The 23,796-nt window shown below is 39.6% G+C and overlaps 1 protein-coding gene across 1 annotated transcript in view; it reads left to right on the forward strand.

The window, feature by feature from the left end:
- The window catches only part of LOC128371248 (pro-neuregulin-2, membrane-bound isoform-like), a 69,552-nt gene that overhangs the window by 34,883 nt on the left and 10,873 nt on the right, over positions 1–23,796 (forward strand). The window contains exons 4-5 of the mRNA XM_053331516.1: positions 19,607–19,727; positions 23,303–23,361. Coding sequence (XP_053187491.1) covers positions 19,607–19,727; positions 23,303–23,361 — 180 coding nt within the window. The remainder of the gene's footprint in view (positions 1–19,606; positions 19,728–23,302; positions 23,362–23,796) is intronic.

Genomic DNA, 23,796 nt, shown 5'->3' on the forward strand with positions numbered 1-23,796 from the left:
ACTGTAGCAGATGAAAGAGTTTTGATAACAGCTGCTTCCATTTGGTGGGGTGGTGAGTTTGTGTTTGTTCCGAGTGGTGCGGGTGGTGAGTAGCTTCTTGTCTGAGTGGATGGAGTCAGTATTTCTTATTAAAGAAGAAGATATATAAGGACCTTACAGAGCAGATCCAATTCATGTATCTTTGCTTTTGCCTCCTTTCAAGCAAGGCATTTATATTATCTGGTGTTGGACTGTCAAAGAACTATACTGCATGTTGTCTGGCACACATGAGCTAGAAACAGCTTGATGTATTTGAGGAATTGCAACTTCCTACTGGCACATTGAGTTCATCTGGCTGCTCTATCTGAAGACTGTTGAATTATGTCTCAGGATTGCGATACTTGCCAGACAAGGGGCTGTGATGTTGAACAGAGTCAGTGCAGATATTAGTGTTTTTTCGGTTTGTTTTTTAATTGCATGGCATGATGACAGGTTCATATGTTTGCTATTGCAGGTGAAATGTGTGCTCAACATATATGCTGTGTATAAGCAGGGTTACTAATGCAATCTGAGATGTATATTCACTTCACTTCCTCTGCTTTCGGAGAATCAGCGGGTTGAAAATGACGTGGCACCGAGGAATGTTCCTCATACCGCACTACAGAGGAGATACTCTCATTCTTGTTGCTGACCTTGACAGCCGGTTGATTTTTGTAGACATCCCACACCGGCATGAGAGGTGTAGCTGGTGAGGAAAAGGGAGGGACCGGAGTTTAGCCATCACTCAGTGTCCTTGTATTCACATTCAGGCACAATAATCACTCCCCCTTCTCTCTTTACATTCGTCAAGGCCACCTTTTAGTGCTATTGTTTATGGTTGGCAGACTTAAGCTCAGCAGCATTATTAGAGTAGCAGCTCTTTTCAGATAAAGAAAGGGCCCATTGTGTGTGAAAACACAGAGATCCTCAGTGGTTCCAACATGCAAGTTTGATTTCCAGCAAACAATTATACAGAAAAGAAAGTCATCCATCTTGTATTTAAATGGGGCTGCACATTGCCTCTTTTTATTCTTTGACATCTAAAAAGCTTCAGTTGGGTTTTATAGCCAGATCATGTGACTTATACTGTACGCCTGTTATGACACTTGGCTTTATTCCAGTGTAATAATATATATCCTTTTACTTATGAGCATACAATATTTAAAGGGTCAATGACACAAGATTCCATGCCCCTCACATAGAGCGCTCACATTTATGAAATATTAATTTGTAATCACAGGGAAACAGTTATGTTTATTGGCAATTATATAAAATAGGTTAAGTCGTGCTCTACATCCTGCAAAGGTCAAGGGGATCCCTGGTGGCAGCACCTGTTTGGCTGAGTGTTTAATGAAGGCTTAGGAACATGTGACTAGTGGCTCTTGAAACTCTATATAACGATCTTAGCAGGCAAAAGTGCTGGTAATACAACAGTATCAAACAAAATATAATATTACAAAGCAATGAGCAAGTGGGCCGAGTCGCACAGTAGTCACAATGGATAAAACATGACTGAGCAATGATATGGTACACTAGACAGTGTTTTCGCTTCCAGCACGCACTGTTTTCCAAGTAAAACATGATATGCCAACATCTGGTTGCAGAATATGAGACACCTTTGATAAACAGAGTGTTAATACTTAAACCTTATGTTAAAGCATTTGTCTGTATACTTGTGTTCATTGCTTTGAATCTCATTTGCGCATTTCTTCAGAATGTATGTGTGTGTGTGAATGCAACACTGTTCTTTCCTGTGGTTGTCTGTCAGTACAGGCATCTCTTTTAGTCACTCCTGGTTATTCAAACAATAGCATCACTGTATGCCCTATCGTGTCCCATGATCACTAGATGTCTGTCTCTGTGTGGTTTTTGTTTGTGTATGTGCGAATGTGTTTGTTCGCAGTTCAATGAAAAAGTCACATTGTGTTACACCAGCACGTCTAGTTCCGTCATGCTTCAGGGGAGAAGGCAAGACAGGGCGAATCAGGGGTGGTATGTCCATAGGCAGGGGGAGGGCTTCACTGAAATTACACATCAATAAAAGGAAATGGCAGCAAATAGTACACGTTGCTATGCTTATCATATGCTGATGAAAGGCATACATGGAAATGAGACGTTTGCATGGAATGTGTGTGCTTTCTCTGCCTATAACAGGTAGGATTTTTTTTTTAAATAAATAAAATGTGCTAGTAGCTGCAGAGGACATGTCATTCATTCAAACCAAGAACTGCTTGTCCTCCTAAGGTCATAAGAGAACTGGCTATTGTGTTAAAGGGCTGCAGTGGAGTATGCTTGCCTGCTGCAGTATGTTGCCAAAGCAGCATGTAGCTGCAGTATTATCTGTGTATGTGTGCCTTCTAGGGAGGGAGCGCGAGGGGAGGGGTGCAGATGTAGATGGACAGAGAGAGCAAAAGAAGAAGAGAGCGTGGATAAAAGGGGGGTGGGGGGGTGGTTGGAGGGGGGGGTTGACAAAATGAGGGAATGCATGACAGAAAGCAGACAAAGACATTACGGTAGAAAGCAAGAAGAGGATACAGATAGGGGGAAGAGAGACAGACAGATGGGAGAGTGAGAAAAGTATGAAGAGGAGGAAGACAAGAGCCTGCTGTGTTGCAGAGACTTTCACACCCATTTTAGAATGCAGTTAGTGGTTCCTAGCTTTGTCCGAGGCACCTTCCTACTGTATCTGATGTCTACAATCAGGTCCTGGAGCATCTTTTTCTCCCTGCATTGTACTGTTGACAGTATCAGCGTGTATGCATGCTAACACAGCTTGAACCTCCTTTATCAATGTGAAGTGTCAGGAAAATGCAATCATTTGATATATCGGCTTTCATCCTGATTTTGGCAGACAGAAAGCGAACGCTAAGGGTCACAGATTATAAAGTCCAACAGCAGCTACACACAGGAGCATCATCCTCACCCCTCCAACATGAGATACAATGTAGCACATGGCTGTGCCTGTCTGCTGTCGGCTCTGGTGGACTTTGGGAAACCATCACTCAGCTCCACCACATGGTGAATTCAGGCCACCACAATGCAGCTCACTTAGACTCCTGCACTGTATCAGTCAGTCAGTCAGTTGATTTAACTCATTGTTGTGTTTGTGCAATCTGGAGGTGTGTGTGAATGCAGAAAAGGGATCAAACTCCCTTTCTCCTTTGCATTCGCAAGGTTGGTGATGTGTTTAAACAACAGTACAGTAATTATGTGATGATTTTCTTTTCTTTTTTTTTCTTTTTTTTGCTATACCAAATACAGCATAACATTGAATAAACGAGTTCAAACAAAGGGAATTAAAGTTGCATACCATCAATTTCCAAAGGAGTGCCAGCAAAATCTGACACTCAGCTCCAAGGTGTGATTAAATAGGAGTTGCCTAAATATTGTGTAAATAAGAAATTATAACATAATTTAGAGCAAAATATGCCATATAAAGCCATATGCATAGAGGAAGGAACACTGCCACTTGTCATAAAAAGAGAAAAAACAGATCAACCTTTACTGATACAACACATAACAGCTGGTCCTTACTCCAGCCCAGCTGACCCATATTAATATTTGTGCAGCAAGACGAATGCGACAACCTCGTAATTCTGAGCCACGTTTCGGAGCGTGGTGTGCAAACTGCCTTCGGTGGGGGTGGGGGTGGGGGGGGGGGCTGGTGTGTTCAGGGCAGAACCTAAACTTTAAGTGAACCCCTTATGCATTTTAAAGCACGCAGTCCATTGTGGCTCCATGTCAGCCATGCAGTTTGCCAAAAACAGTGAATGATTTGGACCTGTGTGGGGATTTTACTCATGTGTCTTTGACCAGCAGAAGAGAAACGTGCACTGTCAGCTGATTAAGTGCCAGTTACTGTATAATTATTCAGGGCAGATGGTTGGATGTTTTGCTGAGTTGAATGTTTAAGTTGCTTGTTATCACAGTTTCTGCCTTAAGACTCATTCCATGATCTCTGCTTCTCTTTGGCTGCATTTTAGTTGCTTTGGAGGTTTGAAACATGGGCCCAATCAGTGGAAAATGTTTTACAATCTTTTCTGAATCCTCAAGGCTGTCCTCCATGTTTTATTGTTGACATTTTGCCAACTTCGTCATTGTGTTGAACAGTATACAGCATGTGTGTGCGAGTGTCTCCTGGTGGTCCAATATCTTATGTCCTTTTAGCCGTTTCTGTAACAATTGCTGCCTTTTTCAGAGTGGTGTTTTCATTTTCATGCCCAACCCCCAGTGTAGGCCCAGGGACCATTTGTTGTCCATGTGGTCTGACCTCTACCCTGTAATCAGTCTGGCATAGTAAGACCTGCTGGCCTTCTGCAAAACGGTGTAGTATATCATCGACTGTTTTCTATAAGGCCAATGTGAAGGAGCAACACTAGTCAAAGTTTGCTTGGCTCCACGTGGCTTCAGATTAAGGCCTCCCATTATCCTACAGGCTGCTGTGTTGTGATAAGCGCTTGTGAGGCAGCCATGTGTCTACAGGCTGCAGGTCACATCCTTGGGGGGTGCTGTGCACAGCTCCACTGAGAGAGTGTGTGAGCGTCCAGGAATGTGTTGATGGAAATCACAGCTGAACATATGATTGCTCCAACCTCAGCAGTCATGCTGGGGCCCACCAGCAACAATTTCGTGCATGCACGCATGCATGCAGGCCCACACACACACCCACACACGCACTTACCTTTGCATGTTTCCACTACCCATCCTGAAGCCAAACACAGTCACCCCTGTCAACAAACTAATGCTAAACTAGCAAACAATTACCATATAACTTTAGCATCTCAGTGTCACCTTGGTATCCACAGTTTGTTGATATATAGACTTTATAAGTGTCCCATAGGCATAGTAGTTTGTTCCATTATATCCCATACATGAAGAATCTAACTTCAGGCTATTGCCAGATTCCATGTATCATGAACAATTCTAATCTCCATACCATTGCACACGATTCAGCTTATGAATGAATAAAGAATCAATTAACTGATAACTTTAAACATATTTGTTGATCCTCTAAAAGAATAAAAGGGTGCCTCTCATTTGTAGCACTTTGTGACACTCACTCTTCCAAAGGATCTAAAGTATGCCAGAAGACCAGACCAACAACAAAAACAGATCCAAACATGATAGAACAAAACAACGTTTTTGCATTTTCAGTAAGCAGTGAACTCTCCCATCAGTTGGTCGTTTTCCAAAATGTTGCACTGAAGGACGCACTTCAACACATTTTAAGTCATAAGCTCAGTTGATAAAACAGATGTTTCCCATTCCAAGCAACCAGCACCCTGGGTGAAATAGAACAGTATCATTGTGATCATTTAAACCACCAAATTCGTCAACATTGTCACATTTTAGCATAGACAGGTGAAGTGTTTGTACAGTATCTAATGTCCAATGATTCAGTGACATTTTAACCTTGGAGTACGAAGCAGTTATTTTGCAAGTTTGTCATGTTAAATGTTACGTAGTTAAATGATAATAAACATGAATCATACCAAAGAAAACACTCACATCTTTGTTTCTGTTTATTTCCAGTAAGTCTTACTATTAAACCTACGTAAATGAAACCTTACAGTAAGCACTACTCTGGACTAGATAAACAACAACTTCCTTCACTCCTTATACGTCTCTCTATGGTCTACTTAGTAAAAACTTACTCACTCTTACTACGCAAGCGACAAGATAAACTGACCTCTATTGACGCTAAAGGAAGTTATTTGTGGCCGTGGCTGAATGTGGAGTATCTATAAGCCTGTCAATTCTATTGATTGGTGTGGGTAAGCAGCAGCAGCAGCAGCCATGTCTGAGAGGTACAGGCCTTCACATCTGCCAAGCATTGTGTATTTACAGGTCACTGGAGAACAGCTTGTCAGGCTCTATGGATCAAGCCACCGTGCTATTAGTCATGCCTACTTTTTCAAAATTATCTTCAGTCCTGGGGTCTTGACAGCCATTCCTCCAAAGTGGCCGTCTGATTGTGGCTGAATCTCAGGTCTTGTCAGTTGGCATGTTTGACCATAAAATCAGGATCTAGTTCAGGCTCTGCGGAGCAAATAGGTAGTTGTAATGTAAAAGACACACACAGCACAAATCAAACTGTTGTTGGCAAGCAGATTGTAGTTTTGTATGCTGTTAAATGTTTGCCATTTCAAATGAACAATGATGGAAGAAATTGATCCTGCTGTTTGCCTTTGGAAGCAATACAATGAATTGTCTTAACAAGTTGCAGTCACCCTTGTTAGTTCAAAGTCCTCAGTTGGTACATGGTATTCATAACAGCCTCCAATCTAATTTATAATATCCCAGAAATATATAAAAAAATCTGGATCTTTGTTGCTCTAGCTTACAAGTGTTTAAACAAGTTGTTTATGTGTACACCAGCTTGTCACAGCACAAACAAGTAGATGATGAAGTTGGAAATAACTTCTTGCTTGCAGTCAAACAAACAAGAGGTCAAACAAAAAAAAGGTCAAAAATTTAAATGAGCAACATCTTAGCAATGGCCTCACACAGAGACCACTTTAAAATTTATTCTTATGTTATTTTCACAATCTAGGCCAAGATTGTATCAACTGACATGAGACTGTTTGTAATTCTGTTTGACATTGTGTCTTACCACATGACAGCTGGAGTGTGTCAGAGTTCAGACCCTGTTTTTAAGTTCACCCACAATACTGTTTAGTGCTCAAGGCAGCCGCAAAATCGTCACTTCACCCACACTGCATTTGTTTTTGTTTATTATTGGGGCCTTTCTGTATTAGTGGGCAGCATCCGGTGTAGTGGGAAGATCCTGAGTAAATGGGGAGAGTTTATGTCATGAGCGGATGAACACCCACAACAGCGTAAGTACACATCATGTACTCATGCAGCATCATCACTGAGCCATTGGGACACTGCATGTGATGCTGCAAATGGGTTCAGTGTATGCATGCAGCACAGGCCTGTAGGAAGACTAGAACTCTACACACTGAATATCATCCAAAGGAATAATAAATCAAAAGGAAATAATAATTCAGGATGAATATCAAGCAACTTGGGATACTTGAACAGAAATTTCTATGAGGCTTAGCAGTTTGTTGGTTGCGTGTAATGCCTGTAAGAAAATACATATATTTTGGCTGCTCTTTAGCATCTAGGTGTGCATATTTTCGTAAGCTTTTAAGCCTCAGCATGTGTGTTTTGATTATGCCCATAATTATTTTATGTGGTTGCACTTCATTTGTATACCTGAGCAAAAGCTCTGCAACCACTGTGACGCCTGTGCTCAAACATTGGTTCAAATCAGAATTAGTACATCAATTTTCAGATATGTGGTTTCTTGTAAAGCATCAGAATACTTTACTGAGCAACTCCAACAACCTCAAGTTACTTAGGGCCAGTAATGTTACGTGGTTGACACATAAAACATAAATCAGCTCCCTAATATGTCAGTAATCCATTGCTTTTTGACAAGAGCTATGTGTGGTATGAGTTATTGGCCTGTGTATGTGCAAATGTGTTACAGAAGAGACAGCTGCTGAATCGTATCATTATAATACTCTGAATCAGAGAAAAATTAGTAAAATGACTAAGAGAAGTTTCTCAAAGCATCATTATGTCTTGCTTGCTCTATTAATTCACTTTAATCCTGTCAATCCAATGTGATAAGTGGGCAACCTTAATGAAACCGTTGCAAAAACAACTAAGTTATTGCAAATCAAAACACAGCTCACTTCTTAGGATATCCAGTAATCTCACTGTGTTATGTGGGACAGTTAAGCCCTCAGTGTGAATGAGTGAGGATATTGCAATGTGTGTGGAAGGAAGCAGCTGTTACACTTGAAAAGCTGAGTGATGTGAGCAGGAGGTGACACGAGCTTTTGCTGTGTGTGTGCAGGGCTTTGTTAACTCTTCCAGGGCCCGGCACAAAACTTATCTGTGACTTAATTTAATAGCATAATAAAAGATTCCCTTTCAGCCTCCTCCCACCCCCAGCTGTCTTGGTGGTCTTTGCCTGATGGTGACCCCAACTGTGGGTGACGGTGCAGGATTCTGTTTTTTTGACTTTCCAAATAACTAACAAGCACTGCATCTTTTAATAATGCTTTCAAAGCAAACAAATCATTGCCTAAAAATCATTCCTGATGTCATAAAGGCGTGTTTATACGGAGTCAGTAATAATTTGCAGCTTGTGTTCTTGCAGTCCAGCGAAGAGAGCCGGCACACCGAAAATGTGTCCGTGAGAAAACTATTGTTCACTCACATCAAACAAAATCCCTGCTCCTCCCACTACTTTGCATTTTTCAGAATAGGATGTGAGCAATCCCGGGTGTCTTCGCATGTTTTAAAGTTATGTTTGAACACAAAAGAAACATGTACTTACCATTCCATTGCTTCAAGTTCAGGGGTGCAGTACTATAGTTTGGTTGCCACAGCTGTCTTTCATCCTAAACCTCCCATTACTCCATCACACTGCTTCCTTTTGTTGGTGATTTTGCAACTGTATGCATCATGTCTGTTGGGGTGAGTAAGTTCTGTATGAGTAGCTAGTATGGAGTTACTATCAGCAGCATGGAGACCATTTCCTTTCAGGTGTGTAGGTGTGAACTGTGGATGGAAAAGACCTCACTTTAATCACCAGTACACTCACAGTGAACTCATCCTTTAGTATACAAGAGCGCTGGCAGCCTCAAACAAAACAGCAGTGCTCTGTCGCCTGTTTGCAGGACGTACAGTGAGTGTAGGTGGTGTGTGTGTACATGAGTGAAGGAGGGCTGCAGCACACACGTATAAGCAGACTTTCGGGGAATTACAGAGGAAAACCTTTAGTCCTAGCAGCTGGCCACTAGCTGTGAGCACAAGACCCAAATAAGGAGCTGTGGTATATGTCTCCTGTATCTGGTACAAAGTTGCAAAGTCTGCCCTTCCTCAGAAATGGGCCAGCTGTTGAAGATGAAGGACGATGAAGACACGTGGAAGCCTCGCATTTAGTCCTTGAAAGTGATGAGATTATATAATTTAAATAGTGTTATAATAATTTTTGACATATTTTGCAATATGTCCATTTATGACATTTAAGTGTTTGTAGTTTTTTTTTAATTGATCGGCAAAACAGACCAATTCAACAAAGTGAAAACCCTTATTCCCACATATGGTCTGGTAACCTGTCTCTCACTTCTAAAAACAATGCAGACATCTGATGCTTCTGGTGTATGTAACGTTTGTATGCAGGAATGAATAGGGTCCCTTGGTGGGGTGTGTTTGACTTTAAGCCAGAAAACAAATAATTGAATTAATCAGTCAAATTTTTCTAATAGTTTGTGTAATCACAATTAAATCAGTGGTTTAAGTGGTTATACGTAGTTATAAGAAATAATGATGCTTTGCCCATCTTAACTTAAATGATTCATCACAAACAAGGTGCCAGATTATCAATGTGTTTACTTTCATAAGTGAATATATGCACTGTGATCAGTCTCTGCATGGTGACAAAACAGCACCCACAACGGACAAAATGTGGACTTATTTTTTAAGGGAATGCAAGTTTTGGTTGATCAGTAATATTAATACACACATATAACTTAATTATAATTTTGATTGGGCACAGGTTGCATCACTAAAGCGTAACAAAAAAAAATGTTCATATGAAAATGTCATGATGGGGGAGATGTCCTGTTGTTAGTCACTCAGACACTTTTACTACCTGTGTTTATACTGATTATTCCAGTGCTGCTGTCTATCAGGTGAGTTTACACAAAATATGGCACCAGGTTGAGTGGATGACCACAAATGTCCCAGCCAGGGACATGTGGTGGAATTTCCCTTTTACCAGAGTGAGTGGGTGATTTGAATGTTCTGTGGTTTGTGATTTATTTCTGAGCATATGCATCAATGTAGGAGTAAATTGGCAGCGTCATTGAAAGCTTTCTGGAGAAGTGTGCTCTTTTTCCTCCCCATCTTTAGCTATTCATCTGTGATTAAAGTGGCCAGACCTACTACATAGCTCCATTTGGAAAAAGGTGTAAGCTCAAAGATGAAAAGCAAATAGATTCTCAGGTCAGAGTTAGAACATGACAGCAACAGGCATCCTCCAACTCAAGGAACAAGGAAGCAACAGCAGTGGATAAACCATACTGAGCCTGAGCTGCTTCTCAAAAGACAGATCAGGAAACAGCCCTGTCTGGGAGTGTACCGTGGAAAACACCATGTGTTGCACTGTTCAACTGTACACATTCTGGTGTCCACCAGCAGCCATTCCAGCACCCGTACCATACCCTGCCCTGCCTAAAGTGAACTTTGCTTCTTTGCAGTGCATGAGCAGCTGTTGTGCAATCACACACTGGGCTGCTCTTTGATTTCACTTCAGTGCTGAGACGATTGAGGCAGGCAAGACCAGGCATATCAGCTATGTGACTGAAAAATGGAAATAGGAGTCAAGAATATAAAAGAAGACACACTGGTTGTGGTAGTGGCAGTGTTGTAGATGAGTGGGTGGTAGATTAATGTTCCTGGCAGGCTCCATTTTGTTCATTTCTAAACATTCCTGTTTCATATGGAAGGTGTTTGAATTGTGGATCATTTTCTATTGAAAAAAAATGCTTTAAGTGCACTCTCATTCATAATGGCTTCTTTCGTGCGACCTACCTACAGTAAATAGTAATTTAATTCCTCTGTGGGTATTTGACATGAAATCTCTCTTGCTTCATTTTGAACTCATAGATGCTGGATGTTGCGAGTGATTGGGTGTGCCCTTATTGTATGTGTGGAAGTAGGTGCGTGCTTGTTTTTTGTTGGCTTTGGCAAGCTGAACTATGTTCCAACTTAAGATCATGTCAACAAATCTTCTTTTCTCAACCCTCCTCTTGAATTACTCTTGTATCCATCTTTCTGTCCTTTCTTCCCCTTTAGTTCTGTTTCTTTTTCTTTTATTGCTGCTGCATTTGTCTGGACTTGAGCTCCTTTCAAATTATATTGTGATTTTTTAAATCTGAAAATAAAAATGTGCTTGCCATTTATTATTTAGTGAACAAAATTCAAACATCAAAAGTCTTTTGTTAGCATAAAAGCACATTCTAACATAAAGCGACTCTGCACCCTGTGTCTGAAAGCAAGGTCCAGGCATATTTCTTGCTTTTGTTATTGGTGTAATATGTCTGTCTGTTATAGTTTCTACTGAACTACTCAATACCCCACCAAGATAAATGGCTAAAAACTACAAACTACAACTTTTTTCCCTTTTCTGTCATGTATACATCATCTTTACCCTCACTGCACATTCTCTTTCACCACATTAGATCCTGCTGTCAGCAACGTCATATTGCACTGAAACCACTTTTCCCAGTTTGGTCTTTTGTATTTTATCTTTATCTGTTTATCTTATTTACTCATTCTATTTAGGAAAGACAGGTTTTGCAGAGTGGAAGAAGGTAAAAGAAAAAAAAAGAGCCAAGCATATTGCAGTCCACACAAGTGTAGCAAGAATGCATGCAATATGAATTGGCCTCTAGTATAGAGATAAAAGATCTTGGTCCCAGCTGTAACAGGAGACATGTCAGACATTCCCTGCCAAGAGTTGGGAGGTGAGGGGAGGGAAGAGGGGGGCACTCACTGCTTCTTTTCTGCTACATAAAACTGACTTTTGGGAAAGCATGTCTTGGTGGCAGAGCTATTACAGATACCACCCTCTTTATGTCTCTGCCGAATGATCTGTACTGACGACATTTATCACTTTCCCAGATTTTTTATGGTTACAGTTAAATTTGTACCCTTGTTTGAATTATGATAATTTACACAATCTGACAAAATAAAGAGTTAAAGGCCCTGTGTGGCACTGCAGTATGATGCCACCTGTTGATATACCCCAACGTACTCTTCTACCTAGGTGATATACCATATTATTTATTGGATTTTTTTGTCATACATAACAGTTGTGCATGTGTCTGAGGTTAGAAAAAATTACTTTAAATTTTAAACATAAGTAAACATTTACATGGCTGATAAGCTGTTACATTTCTGGCTCTTTGTATCCCTGTAGCTGCCTTGCTTCGCTGCAGAAATGTATTACTGTACTGTAGGTGGATACTGTCTACACACTGTTCTCGCTCACTGACATACTCCCAAATAGGGTACATAATTTATACTTTTTATCCTGATAACATTGCTTTTAAGAGCGAAAACATAAAGGCATAACAAACTCCAGATGTAACCGATCCACCACCGGTTGAATAACTGCCTTGGCTTCTTCCCCACACAAAGTCAGAATCTGTCTTGTGTTTTGAGATGGCTCTCCGTTCAATTGCAGTGCAGAAGTGAAAAGGATTAAGCCAAGCTGCAGTAAATTATAAACATTTGTCATAAATTAAGAGGACATGTGTATAACTCTGCACCATAGACAGGCCAATGAAAATGTATTTCATTACACAATTCAGTGTTTGGGGCTGGGTTGTGAGGTGCAGCGCAGGGCTAGGATCCAGTGCGAGCCCTTTTCTGTTTGCTGCATATGAACAGGGTGCCTCAAGAGGAAAAAACTGTGCAATAGGGACCTCTCTTTTCATTTTTACGATTTTCCTAGAATCCTTTGGAGAGTGTGGAAAGACAGGCATGTTTATGAAGGTTTCCAGATGGTCCTGCTTGCACCCCCAGCTTTTCTTTTCAGTTCTTGGGCCATGAAGGATTAATCAAAGTCAGTGGTAAGGACTGATGGCTAAACACTGTGGTTCTCACTAACCCAGAGGAAACCTCTCTTCAACTCCAACTCAAATTCAGCCCTTGGGCTACAGGACCGAGGAAAGTTGAAACCTGATGTTAAAAACCAGGCAAACTTAACTAAACCATGGCGGCATAAGTGCAGATAAGCGAACTCTGCCCCTAACTCTGTTTAGCAGAGCAGCTGATCTCCTCCTTGGGTTAAAGGAATTTGTCTGCACCATCCAGTCAGGAAAGCAGAGTCAACCTTGACAAATACACCTGAACTCTGGTCCCCAGTGTGAAGAGGGGGAATTGTGCAGCGTGACTGTAGAGAGACAGCACCATATGGCACGGCAAAGAAATGCACCAGAACAAATTGATGGAAGTTTAGTCATTTGGATGTACATATTTATGGAATACATGTAACATGTAAAGACTAATTCATGGCGCTTGTTGTCATGCTGGCCATGACTGAATGATTGAATGCATTTTCACAGTAATGCAAGATGAAAAAAGAAAACATCCTGAGTGCTTTGATCAGGCTAAGGTCTCTCTTTTATCAACCATTTTTAGCCTCACCATTACTGTCTTGTCTCTTGGGCATTAGTGTAGATAAAAGTGCTGTCTCTGGAAACAGGATGACAACCGATGAAGAAAACAACACAAAATAGGAACAAGTAAGAACAAAACTCTTAATTTTAAAATAAGCTATTTTAGTTATTAGTGCAGCCTTTAATTATCACTTCAAACACTGTATAAAGAAAACAATCCTTCAGTTGACAGGACTAACTGGAGCAGGTGGAATGGGGGCTCCGAAGTGTGAATTTATGAATTTATGGATTTGTTGGTAAAATGAATTACACTGTCTGGAGGTTTTATGCATACGTTGACACAAGCATATATTACTGATACATGACAGTGCAATGTACTGTAGTTTCTCAGTTTTCTTTATTAGACACATGCAAAAACACTGCCATCCAGAACAGCTGCTCTGCATGGCAATGATGAATATGTCCAGCATTTACTACACATGTTATCATGCCAGCTGTCAACAGAAATTACTGTGATCTGTTCGCAGCACATACATTAGTTGATTGCAGATGAGTCCACCTCATGTCAGCCGTTTGGAGTCAACAGTACAGTATTCATACACTATAACATTTCTTTAATAAAACAATACAATACAAAAGCAGAGTGTGATTAAAGTGGCCATACACACAAAAGAGAATTCTCCTTAGTTAACCACACAGTGCTGACTGATATAAAACTAAGACAGTTTATGCAATTAAACATTTAAAACAAATGCAATGACATTTAAAAAAAATGAATAAAAACAAAATCCACTCAGCAATATAAAGCTTTTCTATAGACAACAACCACATACAGTCACAGACAGAGAAAAAACACATAATGTTTGAGTTATTCAAAGATCGCAGTTAATGTTATTTATGTAACCCAGAATCCCTGATGCACATAGAAGCAACAGCAGCTGTCAGAAACAACATAAAACTAAACATAAAACACAAAAAGTTGTCCCAGTGGGTCACCAAACCAGCGCAGGGTTTTGTAAACAAAGGTAGCTATAGCTATCGACATTGAAACCTTTTTCTTTTTTTTAAACCCTCATAATGCCCCATAAAAGATTATGTTAAATTAGCAACATATTGGTGCACCACTTAATTGTTCAGTCATGAAATAATAGTAAAATAACAGATTTTCAGTCAGAGATCTTAAGTCTGCACTAATTGAAAGCAGAAATGTTTTCTCACTGTGTTTTCAAAAGCTATCTTGTAAGCTACAGTGCAACAGCACTACTCCAATTATTTCAATATAACTCTTTAACCACATCACACAGCCCTGAATGTGATGCTCCTCTGTTTGTATGTATATCTCTAACCATGTCAATAAGTTTTTTAGGTCTTGTCATTAGTTTTAATCTCAAGTAAACATGTGGTGCAGCCTGAGTAAACACTGAATTGGCTGAACCAGATCACCTCAGAGAGAAAACACTGTTCTTGGTTCATCACTGGGACAGGGTCTGTGTGTACCGCTCCTTGTATGGGTTTTCCAGTAAGTGGGAACACTACAACCAGCGATGTCTTTGGTGGTTCTGTCATTCTAGTAATTTTGTAGTGTTGTCAGCTTCAAGTGAGCTCTGTAGCTCACTAAACCTCTTGTTGTTCGTTCTTTTTTAGTCGAGGTTGCTAACATTGCGAGAATTTATTTTGTCAAAATATGGAGAAAAAAATACAGAGACATTAGCAAACACAAATGTTTGGATTAATTTCTTCTTAAAATGCATAAACCTGTCTTTTCAGTGAGTAGATGGAGTTCCAATTTATTACACAATAATATTGATTATGAGTAAAAGTTTTACAGTAGAAAGTAGTTCATTGGTGTGGCAAAACATGACTTCATGACAACATGCATGTCCAGCTCAAGGTGCTACAGCATCAAATTAGCAGGCACTTGGATATTGCAAAATCCAATAAACTTCTCTCTTAACTTTTATTACTTACTTTATTACATATGCCTTTTAAACCCTTCAAAAATACCAGATGGATTTGAAATCCTTGTAAATACCTCAATCTAACCTTGGCTCCTAGAAATTAAGAATATAAAGTATGTATTAATTAGTTTTCCAAAGTACATTTGGAAAGTAATTGCAGCCAATTGAACCCAGTGCTGTGAATGCATAAACATGTATTATTTACATGCCTATCTTGGATATTGATTTGCAAGAACTCATATTTTAGGAAACAATTGAAATATGTTGTTTTGAACATTTTGCTGATATGATTAGTGCCAACATTTTGTGACATTTTGTGACATTTCAAAAGACAGTACTGTTCTCTGAAAACATATTTGGCGTTGTGTATGAGCAGTATATAAACAAGATTTTGAGAGGACGGGATTGCACAATTATAACTCAAAACATACAATTATGTACTGGTGGAAGTGCAAGTAACTTTGTCAGTTTTATATTGGAAGCTTGCCACACCTCATGGAAACACATTCATATACGTTTGAAATGCTGTGCTGACAAGTGCAGTTACTTTCTAATAAGTTTATCTTAACTTATTGTTTTTCACAACAATACATAGAGTGATAGTTCCAATATGTATCATAAAGATTTGTGGGTGAAGATGAAGAAATGACTCTCATAACAGAGAGTCTGTGGCATGTCCCTGTCCTGCCTGGATATTTTACTGCTGCTCAGCAGGTTTTAACATACTTTTGTCAGGTTTTACAAGTTTATTATAAAACCTGAAGTGGGTGCACATGTGTGATTTACAAGTGTTTGGTGCATCATTTTAGTTCAGCTCAGTTCCCTCCCTCTTGCCTCCAGCTGTTTGAATCAGAGGAGACATACTTTCAACTTTGAACTTGACATATTGATCTGAATTTGATGAGTTTGTAGTTTTTAGTGTCCTAAACAGGATTTAGTGTCCAATATGAACCAAAAAACAACCTTTCTTACATAGGCTTTTCATGTCACTATCTAGCTCTAAATATGATGAATATGATGACTGTTAAATATGAATATTGTTTTGAATTGTGTTTACTCTACAGATTGTAGTTTTTATTGTGTATAGGATGTGTAGGCACCACAGCCATGTACAGGAAGTCGTATGATATGGTTTTGTTGACAGTGTGTATGTCATTTAGGATCATTTAGATAATGTACAAAACATGTACTGTACTCATGTACAAAACATGAGTTGAAACCAGAATTCCACCAGAATGTTGTAACCTCTGTGTTACATGTCTGCTATGATGGAGTAATTGTAGGATGCACAAGAAAGAAGAGCAGACAGAAGAGAAAAGGAGGAGAGGATAAGGAAATTGGGACACTTACTGTGCAGTGTCATAGATTGGATGTCAGGCGAAGACTGGAAGCCAATAAATGTCCTCAGATGGATTGTTTTCGTTAGTAGTGGGATATATGCCATTTTAAAGCCACTGAGAGCTAGTTGCATCAGTTACAGTACTTTGATCTTCTGTTTGAAAGGTGTGGGGTTGTTCCATGTCCCTTTGACACCATAGACTTACATTGACTTTTGATAATTTTCTCAAAGATATTAAAAATGTTACCTTTATATGACATGGGGTTTATATAGGATCATTTGTATTATTTTGGAGCTGATTGATATACTGCTGACATTTAACTGTTATAAAGAGAACATAACAAGGTTTTGCCGCCAGACCCAGCAGGGACTGAACCTTGGAGCTCTTGGCCAATCAGACTGAATGTCTTGTCTTTAAAGAAAGATACTCAGGTTACACAGAGAAAGCCTCACTTTTTTATTTTTTTTAAAGTAAAATAATGTCCACAGGAATGTACTTGTTCTCTTCCTAGAAGCAGACAGGTGGTGTTTTTTGTTTAGGCAAATGAACCTTGGCTGCTGTGAGAGGATGTGTGGGCTCTCCACCTGTGAGCGTTCAGTTGGATGGAAACAAAAAACAAGTTGGGCCTAAAATCTTCACAAACTGTAGAGTAGTTGAGTGTTGTATCACGTAATGGTGTACAAATCAACATGTCGTCATCCAAGTAAGGATGGAAGTCATTCTTTACAGTGATGGAGAGAAATATGATTAATTTGCCCTCATTCCACTTAGCCCGAAGGGTGCACTGAGTGATGTGCGTCATTACAAATACTGCCCATAAATGGGTTTATCATCATATTTTATCATATTGTAGCCTGTTGAATATTTAATAAATCACATAAGTGTTAATATATAGAGATCAATGACCATGGAACTAGTGTGAGAAGAAATCTATGACTATAAAATAAACAAAAGTATGTCATTGCCAATGCCAATTAGAAAAAAAATTGGAGCTCAAAAAAGCATAAGCACCTGGTCATGTACTGTAGCATTACCTTGTTAGATGACAAAAAGTTCTCTTTTTGACTGAAACTGTCTAGAATGGAGAAAAAAAAAAGTGAGCACAGTCACAGTAAAATGGATTTGGTGTGAGCAGTAGCCAAATAAACTTTGACAGCAGAACATGACCATGGTTCAACTATCAGCCTTGATCCTTTCTGTGTGAAGTTTACATGTTCTCCGTCTCCCTGTGTGGGTTTTCTCCGGGTCGTATGTTTTTCACCCACAGTCCACCCACATGTAAGCCAGGTGGACTGGAGATTATGTACGAGTGCGATTGTCTATGTGTTAGCCCCTACAGACCACTGATGATCTGTCCAGAACATTTCCCTCCCTCCCACTAGTGCATTCTGGGATAGGCTGCTGCCCTAGATAGAGACAGAGAAAAGGTAGTCATGCAACTTGTTTTGCCGACTTTTGTTTTCGCATCATTTACAGTTGAAGACTGCACAAGGCTTCTATTTTGAGCGTAGGAGATTTTTTTTTTTTTTTACAATGTTATGAGGTTCCCTCCTCCTGACAGCTTTGTCTGATCTTTTTACAAGGTGTTTTACATGCCAGCGCTCCAGCGAGAGGTCAGGTGTGGCGATGAGGTAGTTCTGATTAACTGGTCAACATGGATGTTTTTTGTAAGGAAGATTTTTGGGGCATCAGCATCTACGAGCTTTTACAGTTCAATTACATGACAGATCTACATCACAGTTTGTGATTTAAGCATCAATCCCTTTTTACACAAAAAGTAAAAGGTCCATCATAAAGCTTAGTAAGTCTCATTATGGTCTGGGTTGTTTGTAATGGTATGGTAGTCTGCAAAAGCCACCTGAGTACATGCTTCAATAACACTGAAAGGAAGATTTTGGAAAAATGTGGACATCCATTGATCTACATTGGTTGTATGTTTGAAGTTGGAAAGTAATACAGTAGTTTTTGCAGAACTATGATCTCCTATTTTGGCATCAGATTATTTTCAATAAAAAATGATTTAAGATTTGTAGTTTTAGTTGATGATGTGTTTGGAATTTGCAAAGTGCTGAGTTAAAGTGTCTACGTTCTTCACAGACTCATATTGGCAAGTGAAGCACAGTCCTGGGTCTGCTTTGTTATGCAAACTAGCAAGGGAATAAACCACTGTTGTTTCAGTTAAACCACAAGTCTGCTTCTGAATGTGGCGCTTCTCCAGCCAGCGAAGAAAGCTAAACTGACTTCTTCAACTGCGTGACAAATGGGAGTTGTGAAGTCTTGTCGTGGTGGCAAAGAGCCTATATGTCAGAGGCACCGGCCCAGTTGAATACAATCCTACTGCAATTTCTTATCACAATATTCTGCATGACATGAATATCAGGCTCAGTTGAAGCTGACGCATAAAGGTCTTCCAATCGGATGCTACTGTATCCCCACCAGTAATCTGTCTCATTGTGTGGAGGTGCTAATAGCGTCTGACAGCAGGTACACAGTTGAGATCACGTGTCAACATCTGACATGCGAAGCCCACTCCTCCCTTCTCAAGCCCAATCCTGCCGCTGCGCATCTCTCTCAGCACTCCCCTTGCTTCAAACGTCCCTGCTTTTGTCCTGATAAGCAGACTTCATCCCAAACATATTATATCTATTCAGTCGGGGGGATTACGTGCAGATACATGACATTTTGGGCCATTCCAAGGACCTGAGTCAACGCATAAACAACTCCTACGCTAAGTCAGGGAAATATTTATCTTTGCTCATAGAACTTCTTGAGATAGTGTCAACACTGCTTAGAGACACAATTACATTTGAGGATAGAAAACTAAGAGTCCTCGTGGAAATACAAGTGTATATGAGTAAAGCTGAGAATACTTGTATAGACTGTTATACTGATAAAAATACAAGTGTAACATAAGCCGATTCATGACAGCCAGATACATATTAAATGAAAATCTTGTATGTGACTATATTTATTTTGAGATCATCATTTATTAACCTTACTGGGGCTCATAAGAGATTAAAATTGACATAAAAAATGATTAATTAAGATGATTTTTCTCTCTCTCTCTTTTCTTCAGTAACCACAACACCATCTCCAGGCTCAGGCCACGCCAGAAGATGTAACGACACAGAGAAGGCCTATTGTGTGAATGGCGGCGACTGTTACTTCATACATGGTATAAATCAGCTCTCCTGCAAGTGAGTAATCTGTTTTTGAATTCACCTCGAAAAACTGAATTTACATTGTCTTTTTCCCACAGGGAACTGAAAGCTCCTCTTGTTACAGATTATCTTTAACATGTAATATTCTTTAATACACTAACTACAAATTTTCTTCCCGCTGTTTGTTTTCCTGAGAGCACTTGATTCCAGTTCTTCTTTTTTTCAGCAGCAGCAGCAGCAGCAGCAGCAGCAGCAGCAACACATCACAGGGAAGCGCTGCCATTCTGCCTAACTACCCACCTGTTGTGTATTCTAACACTAATAATGGAGTGAGGCGGTGGTGTGCTCATCCTTTTAAGTCATGTTTAGTGTACAGGAGGGCTGCACATTAAAAGGCTTTTCAAAATGTCATGAGTCACTGGTTTAGTAGTGAGCAAATATTTATGCCTGTTAGAGGCCCCCAATGAGGTAAATAGAAGCATTGCTTACATTTAAGGTCCTTGGCAAAGGGGATCACGACCCATGTCTAAAGTGCACTGGAGAAACCGTGTGTCTCATCTCGTGGAAGAAAATGAGTTAGAAAAACCTGTTTTTTTCTTTGACATTTACATTTTAGTTTGTATTTGTCTCAAGGTCAAGAGAGACTATTAATGGCAGTATTCAAAGGGAAATTAGTACTTACAATAAGTAGTTTTCCCTCCTGTTTCTTTCCTGCTTTTCAAAAAACAAACACATTATTGTTATCATTTTTAATCAGCATAGTACCGCTGTGAGAGGTTGTAATTGTTACAACCAGTAAAACTCAACAGTATACTTATAAAACAAAATAGGCACATCACCTCCTGTCATGGTTGTCAAATATTATGTTGCATGTTCTGTTCCACCATATGTCAACATAACACAAGTCATTTTGGCTGGTTTGATATAGATCAGAAACACTGGCGCAGCTTCTGTGCCCAGTTGGCCCAAGGAAGAATGCTCGACAAGCAGCAAGTACATGGCTGCAACAGCCGTTCAATACGCTGTGTACAAATTGGAGGCAGCAATAACTCAATTGCTGCAGCTAATTCACTCACGGACGGGGCATGGGTCCAGAAAAGTTGGATAATGCAGTGAAGGCCTGCAGGGATTTGTTGCCCCACAGCCATCTCATTCAATATAGGCCAGGCTTCAGTGGGTATTACTCACTGGCTAAACAAGTCCTGCAGACAGCTAGCCCTACTTTTATGCCTTCACTCCTTCACTTTGAAGTAAAAACTTTTGCGGGGGGCAAAGGAAAGGTTAAGAAATGACCTAAAGCTGGTAAATAACTCAATTAAATATATTTTCCTTCACTTAAGTTAATTTAAAATTCAGAAAGTTCAGGCTCTTTTCAACATATTAATAAATATATAAGTAACGGTTTATATTCATTGTCATCGTACATAAAGCATCCTTATAAAGATGTATTTTGCCAGTAAAATGTTAAATGATGAATACAAAGTGGAGTTAATTAGAACAAAAGCTGGGAACCTTTACCAGAACTTCCGAATCTCCTCTCTCCGGGAATTAAGAAAGAAATGAGTTGTGCATGTACAGTATGTCTGCTGTAAAACACAGGTCCTGTTTAATGTCTCCTAACACATGGTAAAACTCTCATTTTTTTCTCCCTCCTAAATGTTGTGTTTATTTTTTGAATAATGAACGGTCTATTTCCTCCCACTTATTTTTTTTTTTTTTTTTTAGAAAACCAATGAGATAAAAGAGTGATAATAGAGTTTGCAGTTGCACCACAGTGGGTTTCTGCACACTCATCTGATTTTTACATTAGGTCGTGACAGTTTATTCCTTTCATCTTCCAGCCGAGTTTCCTTGGTCTAGGTGCAGCTTATCCCCCCAGTACAACGCCATCACTCAGAATGAGTAATTAAATGCTGAATGTTATGGTGCTCCTGGGACGCCTTGTGTGAAACCAGTAAATCACGAGGAATGACCTTTGTTGGATTGGTGGTCTAGTTGTGACTGCGGGTGGAATGTTGGTGCCCCTAAAAGAGCGACTGCTCATCCTAATGGGGTTATAATAAGGAAATATGGTTTAGCCCAACCAATTTGATGAGAATGATTGTCTGTCTTTAGTTATAATAACATAAATCATGTTAGACAACTCTGACGTATGTTTCAAAACACAAGTAAACAGTTGTACAGTCATGATTTTTCACTGATAGCCATCTCCATATTCAAATATTTTTCTCAGAACCGTATTTGAATTGGATACTATTTCCTTTTGATTTGACTAATTCACATCACCGTCTTACCAGTTATAAAGCTGTCACATATGCAGGTTATGAACACAGTTACTGAGCTCCCAAAAGGCACCAAGAGAAGAAACCACATTACCACATTTTCAGATTTGCTGCACAGGCTTCCTAGAATTGATTTATTGATCACTTACAACGCAGTGCATGATTGATCCACAGATACATTCCACTTATTCCTCCATATTCCTCCATATTACTCTTCTCTCATCTCCCCAAAATCCATACTCTGGTCAAAAGGATAATAGGCCTTTGTTGTCAGAGTGCCTGAAAGCTACAGTATATCACCTTTTATATGACCATTTTAATCCTGGTTTGGTCAAAGTTATTATTATAATATTTATTGACCTTTGATATTATTATATATCAGTTTATATTTTTCCTCTCTCTTACACTTCTTACCTCATTTGTAGGAGGTATTTTTTATTTTTCTATTCTTTTCCTTTTTTTATTTTTAGACAGTGAAATGTTTTACTGGTTAATTTATTTTATAGAATTGCTAGTAAAGCATTATTATTATTATTATTATTATTATTATTATTATTATCATTATTATTATTATTATTATTATTATTATTATCATCAGTAGTTCATGTTTCTAATGGAAACATGAACAGGTGGCACATTCATCGCTGATGTTGTCATGTTTGGTGTGTTAATGAACACATTAACACTTGTGTCAAAGTTGCCTGTATTTTGCGATGTCCATATGGTTTCACTGTGACCTTTAACAATGTCTGTGAAGGGATATGAATCCCTAATATTTACAGTTCACCTCACTTCCTGTGTTTTCCTTTTCATAACACTTTTCTGCTCCTTCCCAGATGTCCGGATGGATACTTCGGCCCACGATGCTTACAGACCGAGCCACTGCGGTTGTACATGCCCAATCCTTTCAAAAGTATGTTCACTTGATATGAGCAGCTGAGAACAGAGACACAGTTGTCACTGGATTACCTCTGTGGACTCCTGCCCCCCCCCCCTACACACACAAGTTCTCTTCCTCTTTCTCCTCCTCTTTCTCCTTCTCAGGTCAACACGCAATGAGCTGTGCACTACACCATCTACAAGGTGGTGTCATCCATGGGAACACTCTGCTTTCTGCTGTCTGTAGTTGTGCTGTTGTTCTAATTCTGTGTCTCCCTCCCTCTCTCCCTGTCCCTCCCTCCCTCCCTCTCTCCCTCCTCACTTTTTTCTTATGCATACTCTCCTTCACACTCCACCCTTGCCCTCTCTCTTCCTGTTTTCTTTCTCTTTCTCACTCATCCACCACCCTTCTCCTCCCTCTCTTTTTGTGGCTTTGTTTCTTTCCATCAGGTGTCCAAATGACTTTACTGGTGATCGCTGTCAAACCTACGTTATGGCCAGTTTCTACCGTATGTCAATTTCCTCTTCTGTCACTCTGTCAGACTGTCCTTGTGTCATGCGTGCATGCTGGGTGTAGAGAGGTTGCATAATAATGCAACAATAATAATAATTTAATGCAATAATAATTTCCTCTTAGGCTATTACCTAATAGTTGTGTCTGTGCCTTCTCTGATGACTCATTCACTAGCTGGCACAGTTTAGCAGAGACTGTTAGTGTGTTTGGTCTGCATGTAATATTGTGTGCCCTTTAACTCACAGTATATTGCATGTGCACTCAGAATAAGAGCTGGTAATAAGTTTGATAACAAGTATGAGGCTGAATTTAAATGCTTTGTCAAGATTTGATTTGCACAAAGTCAGTTGCATGTAACAACACAGTCTAATGGCAAAACAATTACTAAAACCCTGCTTTACCTTCAGCTCACTTACTAATAATGCCTGTT

This window comes from Scomber japonicus, chromosome 13, assembly GCF_027409825.1.
Source record: "Scomber japonicus isolate fScoJap1 chromosome 13, fScoJap1.pri, whole genome shotgun sequence".
In the NCBI taxonomy this organism is placed as follows: domain Eukaryota; kingdom Metazoa; phylum Chordata; class Actinopteri; order Scombriformes; family Scombridae; genus Scomber; species Scomber japonicus.